The sequence below is a fragment of the Mobula hypostoma genome, chromosome 25, assembly GCF_963921235.1.
Source record: "Mobula hypostoma chromosome 25, sMobHyp1.1, whole genome shotgun sequence".
Lineage (NCBI taxonomy): Eukaryota > Metazoa > Chordata > Chondrichthyes > Myliobatiformes > Myliobatidae > Mobula > Mobula hypostoma.
The window spans coordinates 22,005,357-22,026,970 of NC_086121.1; the positions used below are offsets into that span (position 1 = coordinate 22,005,357).

The 21,614-nt window shown below is 40.2% G+C and overlaps 1 protein-coding gene across 1 annotated transcript in view; it reads right to left on the reverse strand.

The window, feature by feature from the left end:
- Positions 1–20,764, reverse strand: part of sdf4 (stromal cell derived factor 4) — a 91,552-nt gene extending 70,788 nt beyond the window's left edge. Inside the window, exon 1 of the mRNA XM_063032991.1 lies at positions 19,635–20,764. Within this exon, the coding sequence (XP_062889061.1) occupies positions 19,635–19,945 (311 nt within the window). The 5' untranslated portion in view covers positions 19,946–20,764. The remainder of the gene's footprint in view (positions 1–19,634) is intronic.
- Between the last annotated feature and the right edge of the window lie 850 nt (positions 20,765–21,614).

Below are 21,614 nucleotides of genomic sequence, written 5' to 3' on the forward strand. Positions count from 1 at the left end.
TTGTCATTTTGGGCCAAGACCCTTCATCAAGACCAAAAAAGGGGGCCAGAAGCCAGAATAAGGTTGTTTTTTTTTGGAGGGGAGGAGGAGCACAGGGTGGCAGGTGATAGGTGAGATCAGGTGATGGGAAGGGTGGACGGGTGAGAGAGGGGATAAAATAAAGAAGCTTAAGGGAATTCGTAGAAAAGGGCTGAAGGATTCTGATAGAAGAGGACAGAGGACCATGGGAGAAGGGAATGAGGAGGGCAACCGGTAGGAGGTGATAGGCAGGTGAGGAGAAATGGATAGGGGGTAAGCAGAATAGGGAATGGAAAAAGGGGGGCGGAGAGAACACTGTTCATTGATGCTGCCTGACTTATTGAGTTCCTCCAGCATTTTGGGTGTGTCGCTCAAGATCCCCAGCATCTGCAGGATCTCCTACATGTACATTGCCTTTATTCACTGTTCGTTTTCCCTCTCAGGTCGAGTGGCATGGCTTCCTACACCACTATCTGCGAAAGTCTGTGAAAGTTTCAGGATTGTCAAGACACATACTCAACTTCCTGATCTAAGCACCTGCGCAAACATGTTATTTTCTGGTTGGCAAGAAACAAGCAGTATGCCACAGAATACAACTCTGAAGCAACATTTCAGTTTATGAAAGTGGATCACAGCTTTTAAAGTATAGGCACTATGTTTACTAATGACAGAAAGACAGAAAAGCAGATTCTGAAGGGGACACAAGCAGAAAGGCCCAGATAGAGTGAATGTGAAGAGTTTATTTCCTCGAGTGGCAGAGTCTTGGACCAGAGGGTCCAGCTTCAGAATAGAGGGATGTCCATTTAGAACAGCGATGAGGAAGAATTTCTTTAGTCAAAGGGTGGTGAATCTGTAGAATTCATTGACACAGCTGGCTATGGAGGCCAAGTCATTAGGTATTTTTAAGCAGAGGTTGTTAAGTCATTGATTAGTAAGGGCATCAAATGTTACAGGGAGAGGCTTTATAAGGCATTGGTCAGGCTGCACTTGGAATATGTGAGCAGTTTTGGGTCCCTTTTCTAAGAAAAGATGCATTGGCATTAGAGAGAACAGGGGAGGTTCACAAGAGTGATTCTGGTAATGTAAGGGTTATTGTGTGTAGTGTTTGATAGCTCTGGGCCTGTACTTGCTGGAGTTTAGAAGAACATTGGGGGGGGGGGCTCACTGAAACCTATCCAATATCGAATGACCTAGATATACTGGATGTGGAGAGGATATTTCTTTCCTTTCTTTTCAAATCTTTTCATTATTATCCAAAATTTACAATACATCGAAGTAAACAACACTTACAATGTCTCAAGAAAAAAACATTATGAAGATTGAAAAAAATTTTGGTGATTAAAAAAAAAGAGGAAAAATACCCCTACTAGCAAGAAAAAGTGAGGAAAAAAAACCCCCATTAGGTGTTCAACCCTGGAGCCATGCGTCATACAAAAGCTTCTAAAGATAAACGTCAAACCACCAGCAAAAAAAAACCCCAAAAATTTACAATTAGATCGTGGAGGAAATCTATCAATTAACTCAAATTATAATAACGAGCAAATGAACACCATCTTTTCTCAAAATCAAACATAGGTTCAAAGGTTCAACTTCTAATTTTCTCCAAACTAAGACATAGCATCGCTTGAGAGAACCATTGTGACAAAGTGCGAGCTGATCTATCCTTCCACTTCAACAAAATGACCCTCCTAGCTATCAATGTAACAAATGCAATAACATGTTGGTCAGACACAGAGATACCACGGATATTTTGAGGAATTATTCCAAAAAGCACAGTTAATTTGTTAGGTTGTAAAGTAATTTTAAGTGCTTTAGAAATTGTAGAAAAAACTGACTTCCAGAACTGTTCCAGTATAGAACAGGACCAAAACATGTGCGTCACTGTAGCTGTCTCAGTTTCACATCTATCACAAAAACTATCAACGTTAGGGAATATTTTAGACAACCTCTCCTTCGACAAATGGTAACGATGTAAAATTTTAAATTGAATCAGCGAGTGACTAGCACAGATCGTAGAAGAGTTAACCAGCTTCAGAATCCGCATCCAATCCTCCGTCATAAAAGTCAAGTTAAGTTCCTTTCCCCAGTCTTGTTTCATCTTAAATAAAGGATGCTTATCCCATTGTAATAGTAAATTATAAATTCTTCCAATGGAATCCTTTATCGAAGGGTTCATACTCATAATAGTATCTAACAGGTCAGCATCCAATATGTAAGGAAAATTACTTAAATATTTTTGTAAGAAATGTCAAACTTGAAGGTATTGTAAAAAGTGTGAGTAAGAAAGAGAATATTTATCAACTAATGGTTCAAAAGACATCAGTCTATCTTCTTTAAATAAACCCAAAAAAGAATTAATACCTTTATTTTTCCAAAGTAAAAAAATTGGATCAAAGAAGGCTTAAAAAAGTAATTTTGATAAATTAGACTACAAAGTTTAAATTTTTTAATATTAAAAAATTGTGGAACTGGAGCCAAATTTGTAAAGAATGCTTAATCACAGGGTATAAATTTAAATTAGTAACTAGTTAATTGTATAGGTAAAGCAGCTCCCAATAACAAGGTTAAATAAAACTTTCATAGCTTTCAATTCCAAGTCTACCCAAATTGGCCGATCATTCTTATCAACCCAATGTAACCAAAAGGACATGTATCGCACATTAATAGCCCAGTAAGACATTCTTAAATTAGGCAAAGCGAGACCTCCATCTTTTTTCAACTTCAGGATATTTCTGTTAGTGGGCGAGTCTAGGACCAAAGGGCACAGCCTCAGAATAGAGGGACACCTATTTAAAACAGGTGAGAAAGGAATTTCTTTAGCCAGAAGATGGTAAATCTGTGAAATTCATTGCAAGGGCAGCAGTAGAGCCCAAGTCATTGAGTACATTTAAAACAGAGGTTGATAGGTTCTTGATTAGTCAGAACGTCAACGGTTATTGGGAAGGTGGCAGGAGAATGGGGTTGAGGGGGATAATAAATCATCCATGATTGATTGACGGAGCAGACTCGATGGACCGAATTCTGCTCCTATGTCTTATGGGAGTGAAGGGATTATACACAGGTGAAGTAAATGGTAAAAGCTCTGGCGATTACAGTATGGACTTTGTCAGTAAACATTAACTGGCAGAGCACTGCTGAGAGATCTGAGTGTCCTATTACATGACCTACAAAGGTTAGTTTGCATGTAAAGAAATTAGGAAACCTAACAGGAAGTTATCACTTTTTGCTGGAGGCAATGAAGCAGAAAGCTCATGCTTCTACTATACAGAGCATTCATGAGATGACATCTGGAGCATTGTAAAAGTTGTTGGTGAACGCAGCAGGCCAGGCAGCATCTCTAGGAAGAGGTGCAGTTGACGTTTCAAGCTGAGACCCTTCGTCAGGACTAACTGAAGGAAGAGTGAGTAAGGGATTTGAAAGTTGGAGGGGGAGGGGGAGATCCAAAATGATAGGAGAAGACAGGAGGGGGAGGGATGAAGCCAAGAGCTGGACAGGTGATAGGCAAAAGGGATACGAGAGGATCATGGGACAGGAGGTCCGGGAAGAATGACAAGGTGGGGGGGACCCAGAGGATGGGCAAGGGGTATATTCAGAGGGACAGAGGGAGAAAAAGGAGAGTGAGAGAAAGAATGTGTGTATAAAAATAAGTAACAGATGGGGTACGAGGGGGAGGTGGGGCATTAGCGGAAGTTAGAGAAGTCGATGTTCATGCCATCAGGTTGGAGGCTACCCAGACGGAATATAAGGTGTTGTTCCTCCAACCTGAGTGTGGCTTCATCTTTACAGTAGAGGAGGCCGTGGATAGACATATCAGATACAGTAGAGGAGGCCTCCAACCTGATGGCATGAACATCGACTTCTCTAACTTCCACTAATCCCCCCCCTCCCCCTCATATCCCATCTGTTACTTATTTTTATACACACATTCTTTCTCTCACTCTCCTTTTTCTCCCTCTGTCCCTCTGAATATACCCCTTGCCCATCCTCTGGGTCCCCCCCACCTTGTCTTTCTTCCCGGACCTCCTGTCCCATGATCCTCTCATATCTCTTTTGCCAATCACCTGTCCAGCTCTTGGCTCCATCCCTCCCCCTCCTGTCTTCTCCTATCATTTCAGATCTCCCCCGCCCCCTCCAACTTTCAAATCCCTTACTCACTCTTCCTTCAGTTAGTCCTGATGAAGGGTCTCCGCCTGAAACGTTGACTGTACCTCTTCCTAGAGATGCTGCCTGGCCTGCTGCGTTCACCAGCGACTTTTATGTGTGTTGCTTGAATTTCCAGCATCTGCAGAATTCCTGTTGTCTGGAGCATTGTGCAAGTTTTCATCTCCTTACTTCTATAATGTTAAAGTATGAAAGAAATTCAAGGGAAGATTTATTACCAGCAATAGGCAATTGTTTGAAGAACAGGTCAAACAGGCCTGGTTTGTTTCATGGAACTTTAAACAGAACTAAATTGAAGCAGAAAACCCTGAGGGAGCTCAATGGTTAAGGAACAGCAGAGGATAAATCTCATGGAGAATCTAACAGTAAGGGAGTGCTGTTCAAAAATGATGATGGAATCTTTAAGATAAGGAGTGAACTGTTCTTCTGAGCTTTGAGATTTTGAGCTTTTTCTCAAAGGGTGTGGAAGTAGTGTCATTTTTATGGCAGGAGTTGATGAGGAGTGAGATGTTACTACAGATACACAGGACTCTGGAGTTGAGGTTAGCCGGGAAGTTACCAAGTCGCCTGCTATCTGATTTGCAAGCCGACAGGATGGTATGTTTAGCATGTGGCTTGGCAGTAATAGTGCCAATATTCAGATTTATTTATCGCATGTACATATGTTAGCACACCATGAATTGCATCATTTACATTAACAACCAACACGCCCATGGATGTGCTGGGGACAGCCCACCCGCAAGTGTTGCCGTTCCTCCCTCCTCATCTATATCCCACCCACACGTCCAGGGCAGGCGTCCTGTCTCCAGTCCATCCTGTCCTGGGGTAGTAACTGCAAAACAATCACCCACTCAATATTGCTGGTGAACGCAGCAGGCCAAGCAGCATCTATAGGAAGAGGTGCAGTCCTGACGAAGGGTCTCGGCCTGAAACGTCGACTGCACCTCTTCCTATAGATGCTGCTTGGCCTGCTGCGTTCACCAGCAACTTTGATGTATGTTGCTTGAATTTCCAGCATCTGCAGGATTCCTGTTGTTTACCCACTCAATATCTTGTTTTAGAAAGTCAATTTCCTGTTCGACAGGTAAGGCATTCCTTTGTTCAGTTCATCACAACAGTAAAGAATATTCTGTGTTCCCAGCTTACATATCCCCAAACTACAACCTTTCTCACCCCTGGACTACATCCTGGTCCACTCCATCTGTACCTCCCCCTTCATTAGGGATGTCCTTGTTTCCTTATCTTTCTTCATGCTTCCCCCCACCTCCCCACAAGCAAAACTATTTATTGGAAAGGTCCTGATCCACATTGACAAGAAATATCTCTACCCGAATCAATGTGACAATTTACAAACTTACAATCATTGCAATCATGTATTATCTTCTGGCCGTTTCAGGCAACGAACAGGAGCCAAGCCAGACCTGATGAAGGGTCTCAGTCCGAAACGTCAACTGTTTGCTCATTTCCATAAGTGCTGCCTGACCTGCTGAGTTTCTTCAGCATTTTGTGTGTTCCAGCATCTGCAAAATTTCTTGCATTTAAGATTCTGCAGACTTCCGGTAGCGCTCATGGAGTGAAGTCGCGTTCTTGACTCGCTCCATTACCTCTGAGTTTTTTTTCTCTATGGTCAGCTATACTTTAATTAACCATTAAGGCATCAACTCTTACAATACTTTGAATTAAACTGAATTCTCCGACAACTGGATGGAACTTAGATCTGCTATGTCTAAGAACGAGAAAGACGGCAAGGATGGTAAACCTCCGGTTAAACCGAAAGCTACGGATCTCCCTCCGACTGAATCACCGGTGACTTTGAAAGCGATATCGGAGTTAATTCAGAGGGAAATCTCAACCTCTGTTAGGGAGATGATTCGTGCGGAAATTGCAGGCCCTGTTAAAGACCTGATTCATACGGAAATCTCAACTAATTTCCAGAAAATTGCCGCTTTAATTGATAAGATGCAAACATGTATTGCGGAACATCAGTCGGCTATATCTGATCTTCAAAAATTCGCGCAACAAAGTGAGCTTAAGATGGGGAAAATCGAAGAAACAATTAATGTAATGAAGAAGAAACTTGACTTTTTGACTTTTAAAAACTCTGACTTGGAATCTAGAATGCGACGGCAGAATTTACGAATGATTGGCGTGAGGGAAGCCGCTGAAGGTAACAACCCCATGAAATATTTCTCCCAACTTTTAAAAGATGCATTCCCTACTGTATTTCCTGACCAACCACCGCTACTGGATCGTGTTCACAGAATCCCATCATACTCGTCTAGGTCAGATAGACCTAGGCATGTTATCTTACGTTTTCATTACTTTCAAGACAAGGAGAGACTGTTTCGATTCGCTCGATCTAAAGGTTTCATTGATTTTTCGGATCTTAAGTTCCGATTCGTGGAAGATTTCAGTAAACCAATCTGGGACCAACGGGTCCGTTACAGATCCGTGATGTCGGAATTCTATAAGATGGATTTAAGACCAGCGCTGCTGTACCCTGCACGTCTAAGGATTCGCATGGCAGATGGAGCCCTTCGTTTTTTTGATTCTCCATCGGATGCCCAGAGTTATCTGGATCAACTCTCATCTCCAACATCTTAATTGCTTTCTTTTTAATTTTCTCCGTCGATCGGAGGCTGTGAATTGGTTGGTTTTAACTTTTCTGTGCCCTATTTGGGCAGAAAAGTTTACTTTCGATTTCTTAATATGGCTACTAAACTTTCTTTTTAACTGCGTCATTTCTTTCTTTTCCCAGGGGATTCTGGGTGGTTACTTCCCTTTTGTCATCTTACGTATTTCCTGTGCGGCCTTAAATTTTGTAGTTTTTGTTTAAATTTTATTCTGTTTTGCTTTCTATAATCACTTTATGTTAATAATCCTATTTTTTTTTGTTGCTGTGTCTATTCATGAGTTTGAGGTTTATTGTGGTTTTTTTTAATATATATTTTCCGGCTTTTGTTCTGTTCTGTGTGTATTCTAATTGAGTTAACTTTTTTTTACTTTTTTTTTACTGTTTTACAATTAGCTGATCCTTTTCATATTTATACCTTTTTTTTAGGGAGCGTATACCGGAAGTCATGGGGGTAGTTTTAGCGCTTGCTTCTTTCTGGCGGGTCTGCTTTAGATTTTGCCTTGGGGTCTTGGGCTGGGGGGTGGCGGGAGGGGCTTCACGTTTTAGTTTGTTTTTCTTTGGGCTATATACATTATTGAAGTACTGGTTGCGTCCTTTTCCCCGGTATCTTTTGTATGTTCTGTTTCCTCTCCGGGTTTGTGGGTCGCGCCTATTGTCAATCCTCCTTGTTGTGGGTTGACTTTAGGATTTATGGAGTCTATTATTAATTTTGTCTCCTGGAATACTAATGGTCTTAATCATCCTATTAAAAGAAAAAAAGTTTTTAAAGTGTTCCGGAGACTTAAAGCACAAATTTTATTTTTACAAGAGACCCATGTACGGAGGGGGGACAGACTACGTTTTTTCAAATTCTGGAAGGAACAACAATTTCATTCGAACTCCAATGCTAAGATTCGAGGCGTCTCTATTTTTATAGATTCCTCAGTTACTTTTATACAACAGGATATTATCTCTGATCCGAATGGTAGATTTTTATTGGTTAGTGGTTTACTATTTAATAAAAAAGTAGTTTTGGTTAATGTTTATGCTCCTAATATGGATTGTCCGGAATTTTATAAATCATTGTTTGATCAGCTTCCGAATTTGAACGAGTTTTCATTGATTTGGGGCGGAGATCTTAATACCTGTTTATCTCCAGCTTTGGACCGTTCGGCTCCTTTACGGACTTTACCTAATAAATCTGCAAATTTGATTAATTTTTTCCTTTCTGATTCTGGGTCGACGGATATTTGGCGTTTTCTGCATCCTCAGGAAAAAGATTTTTCCTTTTTTTCACATGTTCATCATTCCTATTCAAGAATTGATTATTTTTTTTATTGATTCTCGTCTCATTCCTTCAGTGATTAAATGTGATTATGATTCTATAACCATTTCGGATCATGCTCCACTTAAGCTTTCTATTAAAATTATGGCCAATATACCAAACAATAGACAATGGCGTTTTAATTCGCTGTTGCTTCAGGACTCGGACTTTGTTAATTTTATGAATGAACAGATTGAGCTTTTTTTTATAATTAACCATACAGAAGATATTTCGATTAACACTCTTTGGGACACTTTTAAAGCCTATATTCGGGGTCAGATTATTTCGTATTCCGTTGCTTTGAGGAAGAAACAGAAGCAGGAGGAGATGGCAATTGTGGACAAGATTAAAGAAATTGATAAGAAATATGTTATGGCTCCTTCTGAGGAGCTATACAAACAAAGAACTGAACTTCAAATGGAACACAGTTTACTACTCTCGTCCTCGATTGTAAACCAATTAAAGAAAACAAGAAGTGATTTTTATGTTCACAGTGATAAAATTGGCAAGCTGCTGGCTAATCAATTGAAATCTAATTATGTTAAATCTCAAATCAATCAGATTTATAACCAAAATGATCGATTGATATTGGATCATGTGGGGATTAATCAAACCTTTTGTGATTTTTATTCTTCTTTATATCAATCAGAGTCTCCTCGAGATTCTAAATATATGAATGATTTTTTAGATAAGTTAGACTTTCCTCAGATTTCACAGGATATGTCTTCTTTATTAGATACTTCCATTACAATGGATGAGATTAAGAATGTTATTTTTTTCTATGAATCTGGGGAAAGCTCCTGGCCCTGATGGGTTTACCGTTGAATTTTATAAATGTTTTGCTTCTTTATTGATTCCTTGGCTCTATAAGGTTTTTGAGGCTTCTTTGAAACTTGGTAAACTTCCGGAATCTTTTAATAGAGCATCAATTTCTTTAATACTAAAGAAGGATAAAGACCCTGCTCAATGTGCATCTTATAGACCAATATCTTTATTAAATGTTGATTCTAAAGTTTTTTCTAAGTTATTAGCAAATAGACTAGAAAAAGTACTTCCTTCTATTATTTCGGAAGACCAAACGGGTTTTATTAAAGGTCGTTACTCTTTTTATAATATTCGTACATTGTTAAATATCGTTTATACTCCCTCACAAAATGTTTCTGAGTGTGTTATTTCTTTAGATGCCGAGAAAGCTTTTGATAGAGTAGAATGGCCTTATTTATTTAAGGTGCTTGAAATGTTTAATTTTAGCCTGAAATTTATATCCTGGATTAAACTGTTATATCACTCCCCTGTAGCCTCGGTTCGTACTAACTCTTTAAACTCACCTTTTTTTCCTCTCTTTCGTGGTACTCGACAAGGCTGTCCTCTTAGTCCCCTATTATTTGATATTGCATTAGAACCTCTTGCAATTGCTATTCGAGAATCTTCAAATATTACTGGGATAACTCGGGGATTAAAGTCCCATAAATTATCACTCTATGCTGATGATTTACTTTTATATATTTCTAATCCTGAGAGATCTATTCCTGCTGTTTTAGAGTTATTAGCACAATTTGGTCTTTTCTCAGGTTATAAATTAAATCTTAGTAAGAGTGAACTTTTTCCGATTAATAAACATCTTCCCTTATATTATAAATTTCCATTTAAATTGATTAATAATTACCTTTCATATCTTGGGATTAAAATTACTTGTAAACATAAAGATTTATTTAAGACTAACTTTTTACCATTAATAGACCATATTACTCAACTTTCATCTAAATGGTTTCCTTTATATTTAACTTTGATTGGTCGTATTAATGCAGTTAAGATGTTTTTTTTGCCAAAATTTTTATATGTGTTTCAGGCATTACCAATTTTCGTTCCTAAATCTTTTTTTGATAAAGTCGACTCTAAAATTTCTTCATTTATTTGGCAGAATAAGAATCCGAGACTGGGTAAAATACATTTACAGAAAGCTAAGAGAGATGGAGGTTTAGCATTACCTAACTTTAGATTTTATTATTGGGCTATTAATATTCGACATATGAAATTTTGGTTACTTGACCGGGATATACTATCTATTCCTAAATGGGTAGCATTGGAATTACAATCTGTTCAGGGTTATACACTTGGTTCTATTTTAGGTTCATCTCTTCCTTTTGATTCGAAACGCCTTAAGCAGGTCTCTAACCCGATCGTTAAATATGCTTTGCGTATTTGGTTTCAATTCAGAAAATTTTTTGATCTTAATCAATTCGGGTTAGCGATTCCTATTTTAGGTAACATATTTTTTCCTCCCTCTTTTACGGATCGCGCTTTTCAAACTTGGAAGACTAAGGGTATTTTACGGTTTTTGGATTTATTTTTAGATGGTTCCCTTATGTCTTTTGAACAATTATCTAATAAATATAACCTATCAAGAATACATTTTTTTAGATATTTACAAGTTAGAAATTTTCTAAGTACTATACTTCCTTCCTTTCCAATGCTTCCTCCTATATATATTTTAGATTCGATAATTAACCTTAATCCATGTCAGAAAGGTGCATCGGCTATGATTTATAATATTATTATGAAACTCAGGAAAGCTCCATTTGATAAGATTAGGGTAGATTGGGAACAGGAATTGGGGCTTACCATTTCTGTGGATGATTGGGGGCAGATTTTACAATTAGTTAATACTTCCTCTATTTGTGCTAAACATTCCCTAATTCAATTTAAAGTGGTGCATAGAGCACATATGTCCAAAGATAAGTTAGCGCGTTTTTACTCGCATATTAATCCTTTCTGTGATAGATGTTCGGGGCAGATAGCCTCTTTAACTCATATGTTTTGGTCTTGCCCTACTTTGGAAACTTTTTGGAGAGATATTTTCAATATTATTTCTAAGGTATTAAATATAGATATCTCTCCTCACCTTATTACTGCTATCTTTGGACTACCTAAAATTTCTAGTAATCTTTCCCCTTCAGCCCGTAGAATGATTGCATTTCTTACTTTAATGGCGAAAAGATGTATTTTACAACATTGGAAAGAGCTTAATGCTCCAACTACCTTTTTTTGGTTTTCTCAGACGATTTTATGTTTGAATCTGGAGAAAATTAGAAGTAACCTTTATGATTCTTCATTTAAATTTGAACAGATTTGGGGACCTTTTATTCGATATTTTCATTTAATGTAATATTTACCCTTCTTGTTTTTTTTTCACTGTTTTAATGGAGGTCGGGATTGAGGACGTGATTTTAAGGTTAACTCTGTTTGGTTTCAAGTTAGCCCATTGCTTTGCTTTGCTTTTAGTTAGTTGCACGGTGGGTTTTTTTTTGGGGTTTTTTTTTCTTTTTTTCCATTGATATATATAAAATCTAGTATACTATTATGTTATCTTGGTTTCTTATGCTTAAATTACATTGTTTGTAGTATTTTCTTTTTGGTATTGTTATCTTTTGGAATTTTATTATACTTTAACATTGTATTAATGTTTATATGGCTTACCTTTTTTGTATACTTACTCAATAAAAAGATTTAAAAAGAAAGAAAGATTCTGCAGATACTGGAAATCCAGAGCAACACTCACAAAAAGCTGGAAGAATTCAGCAGGTTAGGTAACGGCTATGGAGAGGAATAAACAGTTGATGTTTTGAAACGCTTTACCCAATTTAATTGCAGATAAGTGCTAGAGCGATAATTACAGTCATAGAGAAATACAGCACAGAAAGACCCTTCAGCCCATCTAGTCCATGCTAAAACCATTTAGCCTGCCTATTTCCATTGACCTGCACATAGTCCTCCATACCTCTCCCATCCATGTTCAAATACAAACTTCTCTTAAACGTTGAAATTGAGCTTGCATGCACCAACTGTGCTAGCAGTTCATTCCACACTCTCATGACCCTCTGCGTGAAGAAGTCTCCCCTCATGTTCCACTTAAACTTCTCACCTTTCATCCTTAACCCAGGACCTCTGGTTGTAGTCCCACCCAACCTCAGCATAAAAAGCCTGTTTGCATTTCCCCTATCTATACCCCTCAATTTTGTGTACTATCAAATCTCCTCTTAATCTACTTTCTAAAGAATACAGTCCTAACCTATTCAATCTTTCCTTATAACTCAGGTCCTCCAGACCCAGCAACATCTTTGTAAAATTTCTCTGGACTTAGTGAAATGAAATACTTATGGACAGTTGTCAGGAACACAATCCTAGCATAATCCAGGGTGCACCTGTATACATCCATGTTCTTTCAATGCAAACATACAACATATAGAAGAAAAACTTGACATGAATGTGTTTGTTGTGTCATTAGGATAGTGGTTTCGTGCTGTCCGTGATTGATACCTAGACCAGTATTATTTCATATATCAGACTCTCTTATTCAGGCACCAAGATGCCAGGAATTTGGTTGTGGCCGGATCCAACAACAACTATCAATCCTGCAAAACATCATTAACTTGGCGGAAGATCTCACGCACTTCAGTACATGCAAACAAAACCAATTTTAACCCAAATATTATAAGAGTTTCTAAATATGCAAAAAAAGACAGCAGTGGAAGTTAATTCAAATAGAGGCATAATAATAGGAAAGAAAGAAAAGGCTGAGACATTGGAATAATCTGTACAAAGTCAACTACACAATCATTCCAAATACACTCAGAGGCCACTTTATTAGGTACACCAGCTCGTTAATGCAAATATCTAATCAGCCAATGAGATGGTAGCAACTCAATACATAAAAGCATGCAGACATGGTCATGAGGTTCGGAGCAAACACAAGAACGGGGAAGAAAAGTGATCTAAGTGACTTTAACCCTGGCACCCGACAGAGTGGTTTGAGTTATCTCTGAAATTGTTAATCTCCTGGGATTTTCCACACACAACAGAGAACGATGGAAAAACAAATGAAAAGCAGCCAGTGAGCAGCAGTTCTGTGGGTGATATAATGCCTTGTTAAGAGGTCAGAAGAGAATGGCCAGTCTGGTTCAAGCTGACAGGAAGGTAACAGGAACACAAATAACCACGCTTTACAACAGTGGTGTGTTGAAGAACATCTTTGAACACACAACACGTCAAACCCTGAAGTGGATGGGCTACAGCCGCAGAAGACCGTAAATGTACTCAGTGGCCACGTTATTAGGTACAGGAGGTATCAAATAAAGTGGCCACTGAGTGCATAATGGGAATATAATAATCTAATGAGAAGAAGAAATTGGGAAGAATTAACATTGGCAAAGAAAAAGCACAGTGGACAAAAGCTCAAAAATGACCTAATCTCCAAACCAGATCCAACATCCCACTGGCGTATACTTACATAGTGCAGGTATTAGTTGTAGCTACCTTCCAGAATTCTGTTTTCTGTAATGGTCCCAGGAAACTGGATTATAAAAGTAAGTCTGCTATTGAAGAAATGGCAGGAAAGAGAAAACTGAACTATACGGGGGCAGTGAGCCCAGTGCCAGATGGCAAAGTGTTAGAATCTATTATTTAAAGCAAGTTATAACATAGGGTATCAGAGAGGGGGAAAAATATCATGGTTTGGCCAGATCAACATAGTTTTACAAGTGGAAACCCCCATTTAAAGCTTCGTGAGAATGTAACCATGAATGGAATAAGGAAAAAAACCATGGAATTTCCAAAAGACTCTCACTAAGATGACAGGAAGACAAAAAGTAGACAAGGAGATACAAAAGTTGATTTACACGAGAAAAATGTCTGTTAAGGGAAAGAGAGAAATTAATAAATAGTATACTGGTGCGGAGGTACATCTGGGTCTCATGAAAGGAAAGGTACGTCGCATCTGGAGTTTCTGCAGTTAGCAAACGATTTCCCTCCACGCCTCTCTGACATAGTGGGGAACTGCGTACGAGGCAAGTTACAGCAGTGGTTTGCCATTGCCTTCTGGTGGGGGGGGGGGGGTCTCATGAAACAAAGTTAATTAGCAGGTTCGACAACCAGCTGGCATGAATGATGCCATCTTTATTGCAATAAGATTAAGGTACACACAAGTTTTGCCTCACTGCGAGTTTCTATCCTGACTTCCGGGCGAAGTTCGTACATTCTCTCTCCATGGCTGTGTGGGTTTCCTCTGGGATGCTCGGCATCCTCCCACATCACAAATACATGGCTGGACGTCATCTGGCTAATTGGGTATAGGTTAACGGCAGGCATGAGGGACAGAGGATAAACTGCAGAGATACAGGGAAATAAGGCAAAGGGGGAAATGAGACTAATGTAATTGAGTCTCTGGCCCCCACCCCTCAAGATGCGATATGGACCAAATGGACTGAATGATTTCCATCCACGAGATACAGCATGGAACAGACCCTTCTGGCCCTTCAAGCCATGCTGCTCAGCAACCACTGACTGAAGCCTAGCCTGATCATGGGACAATGTACAATGTACCATTAACCTACCAACCGGTACATCTTTGAATTGTGCAAGGAAGCCCACACGGTCACGGGGAGAACGTAGGAACTCCTTACAAACAGCGGCAGCGCAAGGACGAAACGAGGCCATTGCAGGAGTAATGAGTGGAAGGTTGGTCTCCGTATCAGGGATGGATATAATTGGCTAGGAAGTACCGCAGGATAGATTCAGTAAGTTGATTTCAGTGATAAGGGCTTCCACCCACCAAACGAAATATTATGGAAACCAGACTTATTCTTAGGGGTTTAGATGAATGAGGTTCTTATTGAAGAATGATTAATTAAGTGGATGCCACAAGGCTGTTTCCTCAGGCTAAGATTATCTATGATAAGGGGCCAGATTTTTAGGATAAGGATTATGCCACTTATAATTCAAATGTGAAAACACTTTCTTCAAAAGATCGAGATTCTTTGGAAACCTTCATTCCATGGGTTTTTGGACCAATACTCAACGAGATTAATCAATATCAAGATTTATATACTTTTGGATTTAAAAGAATCATGGGCTCAAGTAGGAAAGTATTGCAGGTTTGAGGGGCCCATTGGCCATCTCTTTCTGCTGGGTCTTGACAGTAAGTTGTAGTGTCAGCACCCTTTCTTCTTAGTGTAAAAAAAAACACAGGTTCAAGTCTTGCCAGAGAGAAGTGGGCACCAGATCTAAGCCAATGCTCCAGCCAACACTGTCAGGCGAGAATGCAAGTGTAAGTAAAATGTTAAAATTGTTTTTTCATCGCAGCTGCTGCCTGCCCCCATGTTTTCTATTTGTATTTATATTAAACTGAGGCCCTATCTTTTCTTACACATGGATGAAGGTGATCTCATGGCATGTGTAAAAGGAATTCTCCCAGCCCCGGTGACCTGGCTGATACCCATCCTTTACTAACGGCACTAAAATTCAGAAGGAAAAAAACTGCTGGAAATGCTGAGTAGGACAGGAATGGCGAACAAAAGGGATCGAGTTTTCCCAGATTGATGGCCGTACATCATTGACTTAAAACATTGTCTTTCCTCTCTCCGTAAATAGCACTGTTAATTAACTTTTCCAATATCTTGTTTTTTTTTGCAATTTTTTTTAGTTTATTTTGCTTTTTACTTACTTGAAAACATGTTCTGCTCATTATCACAAGTTTGTGGAACTTTGCCTTATACAAATATTTGAATGTCTGGCTTCCCAGGACTTTGTATTGCATTCTTGGCTCCATAAACACACAATTTAAATACAGAAATCTGCTTAACTTTCTAAAATAAATCAAAGGAGCTACTCAGGAATGGGATCAGATTAAAATATGGTTCTATGATTTCAGCAAGAGTTGTGAAAATTAGGCCTAACAGCAAACTCTGCAGAGAAGGAGAGAAATTGTTTCAAATTGACATGGTGAAATTTCACTGAATAGAAATTGTCAATTTCCCTCTCCAGGAACAATGCCTGATCTGTTGAGTATTTGCAGCATCATTTTGCGTTTTTTTTAAACCTCAGAGTTCCAGCATCCGCTGTATTTAGCTTTTTGAAAAACAACTGGATAGGTGATTACAAACAAGAGAAAATCTGCAGATGTTGGAAGTCAAGCTGAACACATGAAATGCTGGAGGAACTCAGCAGGCCAGGCAGCATCTATAGAAAAGAGTAAACAGTCAACATTTCCGACTCAACTTAAGTCTATAGTAATAGTTAATCTACCATCAGACTTATTATGTAGCTGATCACTTGACTTTTCCAATATCGGTTTACTTATTTATTGACATACAGTGCAAAATACACCCTTCCAGCCCTTCGAGCTGCTCCGCCTAATCACGGGACAATTTTTACAATGACAATTAACCTACCAACCAGAACATCTTCGGACTGTAGAAGGAAAACAGAGCATGGGGAGAACACACAAACTTCTTACAGGCAGTGGTGGGAACTGAACCCGGATCGCTAGAACTGTAAAGCGTTGTGCTAACCACTACGCTACCACGCTGCTCCAGCTTACATCCTTACATGTTCTACCTTGTATCCTACTATTGTATATTTATATCCATAATCCAAAACTGCTCTTAAATCCGATCCCAGGTTCCACTTCCCATTACCTTCACCTAGGGCATGATGTTTTGGTAAAACTTTTTAAACTCTCAGCCTCATGTGCAAGCTTTGTTTTGATTTTCCGCCCCCCATACTCTTAAGCTTTACCTGCCCTTTAACCCACCAGCCCCTTCCTCTCCATAATTCAGGGCTCTATTCGCACTTCCTTTTCTTCACATCAGCATTGCTGCCCAGCTTTTGTAGTCCAGGCATCCCCTTCGGCAATTCCAACCATAAGCAATTTTAAATCTATCACTTTGGTTATAATCTCAATTCCCTGATTTGGCTATGATTGTCCACATTAAAACAACACATTAATACATGAACCATGCTCCAGGATGAATCATCTTCAACAAGACTTGGAAACAGTCTTAAACAGGACAGACTTAAACAGGTGATGATCATAAGAAATCAGAATCCGGTTTATTATCACTGATGCATGTCATGAAATTTATTGTTTTGTGGCAGCATTAAAATTCAATACATAAAATATACTGCAAATTATAATAAGAAAGATATGTAAAAATTAAATTAAGTAGCGCAAAAAGGGAGCAAACGATGGTGAGGTAATGTTCGTGGGCTTATTGTTTGTTCAGTAATCTATGGCGGAGGGCAAGAAGCTGCTTGTAAAGTGTTGAGGGTGAACCTTCAGGTTCTTGCACCTCCTCCCTGATGGTACCAATGAGAAGAGGGCACGTGCTGGATGTTGAGGGTCCTTAATGATGGATGCCACCTTCCTGAGGCATCACCTGTTGAAGAGGTCTCCACGGTGGGGAGGCTGGTGCCCAGGACGGAGCTGGCTGAGTTTACAGTCCTCTGCAGGTTTTTCCCAATTCCGTGCATTGGCATCTCCGTACAAGACAACGGTGCGACCAGTCAGAATGATCTACAAGCTATATCCGTATATCTCCTAACGAAGTAAAGCCACTGCTGTGCCTTCTTTGTAACTGCATAAACATGTTAGGCCCAGAATAGATCTTCAGAAATGCTGGTACCCAAGAAGTTGAAGATGCTCACCCTTTCCACTGCTGAAATGGACTGGTGTGTGTTCCCCCCAACTTCCCCCTTCCTGAAGTCCACAAGCTGCTGGTCACAACCAACTACCGCCTGATATTTGGTGATTATGTCAGTGTCCAGCTCTCATAATGAAGCAACAAGATTCATGGCCCTCAGGTACCAGGCAATAACCAGTCAAAAACACTCATCACTTAGGATGGCACTGCTGTCATCTAAACAGCGGCAGCATTATCAACACAACTGTCTTCGAAACAATGATTTGGTATTTGTATTAATCTGTCACGTTGCACACACTCTTGGTGTGAACAAGACTTGCCTTTAGTGTTTCATTTGGATCTGTCCAAGAACATCTTTCAAAGGTTTTAATAAGGGAAAGGAAAAGACAAAAGCAAACTGGACAAGAAAAATAACAGAGTCTATAAAAGCTTCTATGGATATGCAAAAAAAATGACGAGAATTTCTTAGGCAGAAGGTATAGCGGGGAATTAGAAAATGAACTATTATCTTGCATTATTTCTCTTGGAAACAACACAGAAGTACAGTCCAGACAGAATGAACAGCCAAAATAAATTAGCATTAGTGGGGTGAGTTGGGAGGGAAACCTTGATGAAATTAACAGAACTGAAAGGTGGCCTGACAGCCTGTATGGCGTCCGGGAAAGGCACAGTCTTGAAGACAGTGGATGTTCTAGTTATTTTCCAAGTTTCAGAAATTCCAATACAGATCCCACAGATCTTCACTTAGCAAACTTAAACAGTGAGAAGGTAGAAAACTACTGTAATCTGTTGCAACTGTTGCAAAAGAGAACTTACAAAATAACGACAGTTGAGCTGGTGGGATGTAGATGTGAATTTGAAAAGGAAACCATGTTTGACAAGTGAGTTTCTTTGAGGTTATAATTAGCAGAATGGGTAAAAATATACTACAGCACGTGACATATTTGTACTTTGAGAAGGCCTTCAAGTTGCTGCACAGGGAGAATCTGAGCAAAGGGATTGAACCTAACTAATTGACATAGCAAAAGAAGGAAAATAGTAGGAATAAGTAGCTCATTTTGGGTTGAGAAACTGTATCCAGTGAGGTGTCCTAGGGATCAGTGTCTGGGGTCTCTACTGCTCACGATCTACGTCAACTGCATTGAAAGTATATTAGAACATGGCTGCATTATGGCCTGGTACGGAAACATCAATGCCTTTGAACAGAAAATTCTACAAAAGATAGTGGATTCGGTTCAGTACACCATGGGTAAAGCCCTCCCAACCACTGAGCACATCTACACGAAATGCTGTTCTAAGAAAGCAGCATCCACCATCAACTATGGTCACCACCCAGGCCATGCTCTTTTCAGGTAGAAGGTACAAGAGCCTCAGGATTCACACCACCAGGTTCAAGAACAGTTACTACCCCACAACTATCAGGCTCTTGAACAAAAGAAGCTAATTACACTCATCTATGGAGATGTTCCCACAAACAACAATCTTACTCTAAGGACTCTATCTTCTTATCTCATGTTCTCATTCTTTATTGCTATTTATTTATATTTGTGTTTGCAGTTTGTTGTCTTCTATGCTCTACTTGATCTTCCATTGATCCTGTTTACAGTTACCATTCTGTAGACTATTGAGTATGCCTACAGGAAAATGAATCTGAGGGTTGTATGTGGTGACATGTTTGTACTCTGATAATAAATTTTACTTTCAATTTTGAAAATACCCGAGAATGACAATGGTACAAGATTTGGCAGCAGTACTATTTACCAAATATATCCAAGGCCAACGTTCGTGGGATTTATTTTTGATATTTAGATAATCAATAGATATGGCATGAGCACGGAAAAGTGCCAGCGAATTAAATCAATTATTGAGGAGGCGCGCGTACTTACCGACATTTCTAAACCGGTGCACAAGTGTGTGCCCACCCAGATATCAGTATAGAGCAGAGATGACCAGCCAATTACCTGGAGTTGAACATTTATAAAGTTTTGCAACACTCATTTTCTTCATCCCCATAAAGCGCGTCATGCGAAAGATTACTCACTTTTCAAATATGGAAATCAACTTTTTCCTGTTCCTAACGGGTTCCGAGTCTTCCTCGAACTCCTCTATCTCCTTGCCCAGGAAGACCTCCTGGTGGAAGTCCTTGTTGAGGTTGCCCCCCTTCTCCAACTTGAGCCCGTTCACATGATCCGGCGGCTGGATCTCGTTCTCGTCCTTGCCGACGGCCGGCTTCTCCCTCTTGGCCGCCGAGTTGTTGGTGGGTCGGGCGTAAACGTCCACCAGCAGGAAAATGGAGAAGCAGCCCAGGTAGAGGCTGGCAATGCTACACAGGACAGTCTTGACGGAGACCATGGTCAAGGTGCACGTCTGGGCAGTGAGGGAGAGGGCGAGGCAGAGGGTGGGGACTATACTGATGCAAGCGGCCAGTGACTGCGTCAACGGCGAGAGCCCGTCATCTGGCCCGGGCCCAGGCCCAGGCCCCGGCCTCGGCCATGGACAGACAGCCTGTTCGCTGCGGTACACTCAACCCACGGCTCCCCCAACTCTAAGCGCCCGGCTAACCCACCGCCTGCGGAATAAGCCCAGCCGCAAAAGGACTTCCAGCGGGAAGGTATCTGCGCTGCGGCGCTGAGCAAGGTCTACCTTCGGCGAATCAGCGAGAGAGCCCCTCTGGCGCCTCCTGGCCTGGACGACTTGTTCTTTCTCTCCGGCGTCAGGCTGAGCGCTCTCCACTCAGCTCCAACCCCGGTGATCCCCTGGGTCTGGCCCAGTGCTGGTGGCTCTGCAGCTGCCTTCCATCTTAGCCGTTCCCCTGGGGTTGAGGATGAGCACTTGGAGCGCCTGCCTTGTTCTCATTACCATCAGGGAGGAGGCACATACTCAAGAGATTCAGGAACAGCTTCTTCCCCTCAAATGGACATTGAACTCGTGAACACTACCCCACTACTTTTTAAATTTATGTTGTCTTGCACTACTTACTTTATCTCAGTTGTTTAATATAAGAACATAAGAAATAGGAGCAGGAGTAGGCCATCTGGCCTGTCGAGCCTGTTCCGCCATTCAATAAGATCATGGCTGATCTGACCATGGACTCATTTCCACTTACCTGTCTTTTCCCCATAACCCTTAATTCCCCTACCATGCAAATTATATGAAACTTAATGTAACTCAGTCTTTTTCTGTATATTTATTTATCATGTATTTCATTATACTGCTACTGTATAGTTAACAAATTTCACGACATATGAGGGGTAATGGATAAGTTCGTGGCCTAAGGTAGAAGGAGTCAATTTTAGAAAACCTAGCACATTTGTTTTTCCTACATTTATACACTTAGTCCAGCGGTCGTGGAGCATACGGTACCTTGGACCTCCAGAAAGTGGTCCACAGCAGGGGTGATTGATAAGTTCATGGCCTAAGGTAGAAGGACATTAATTATTAACTTCAAACTTTCTGCATTTTCACTCAGAGTTGAATTGCACGTGCATGTAAGGAAAGCGGTATAACTCATCTCCTTCTACCTTAGGCCACAAACTTATCAATCACCCCTGCTGTGGACGACTTCTACAAAGAAGGGATCCATATGCTCCACGACCGCTGGACTAAGTGTGTACATGAAGAAGGGGGCTATGTTGAAAAATAAATGTGCTAGGTTTTCTAAAACTGACTCCTTCTGCCTTAGGCCACGAACTTATCAATCACCCTCGTATAATGGACAGTGAGAAGGGTTGTCAAAGGTTACGACAGGACTGAGATTAGCTGGAGAAACAGGCAAGGGAATGACCCTCTGCGTGAAGAAGTCTCCCCTCATGTTCCACTTAAACTTCTCACCTTTCATCCTTAACCCAGGACCTCTGGTTGTAGTCCCACCCAACCTCAGCATAAAAAGCCTGTTTGCATTTCCCCTATCTATACCCCTCAATTTTGTGTACTATCAAATCTCCTCTTAATCTACTTTCTAAAGAATACAGTCCTAACCTATTCAATCTTTCCTTATAACTCAGGTCCTCCAGACCCAGCA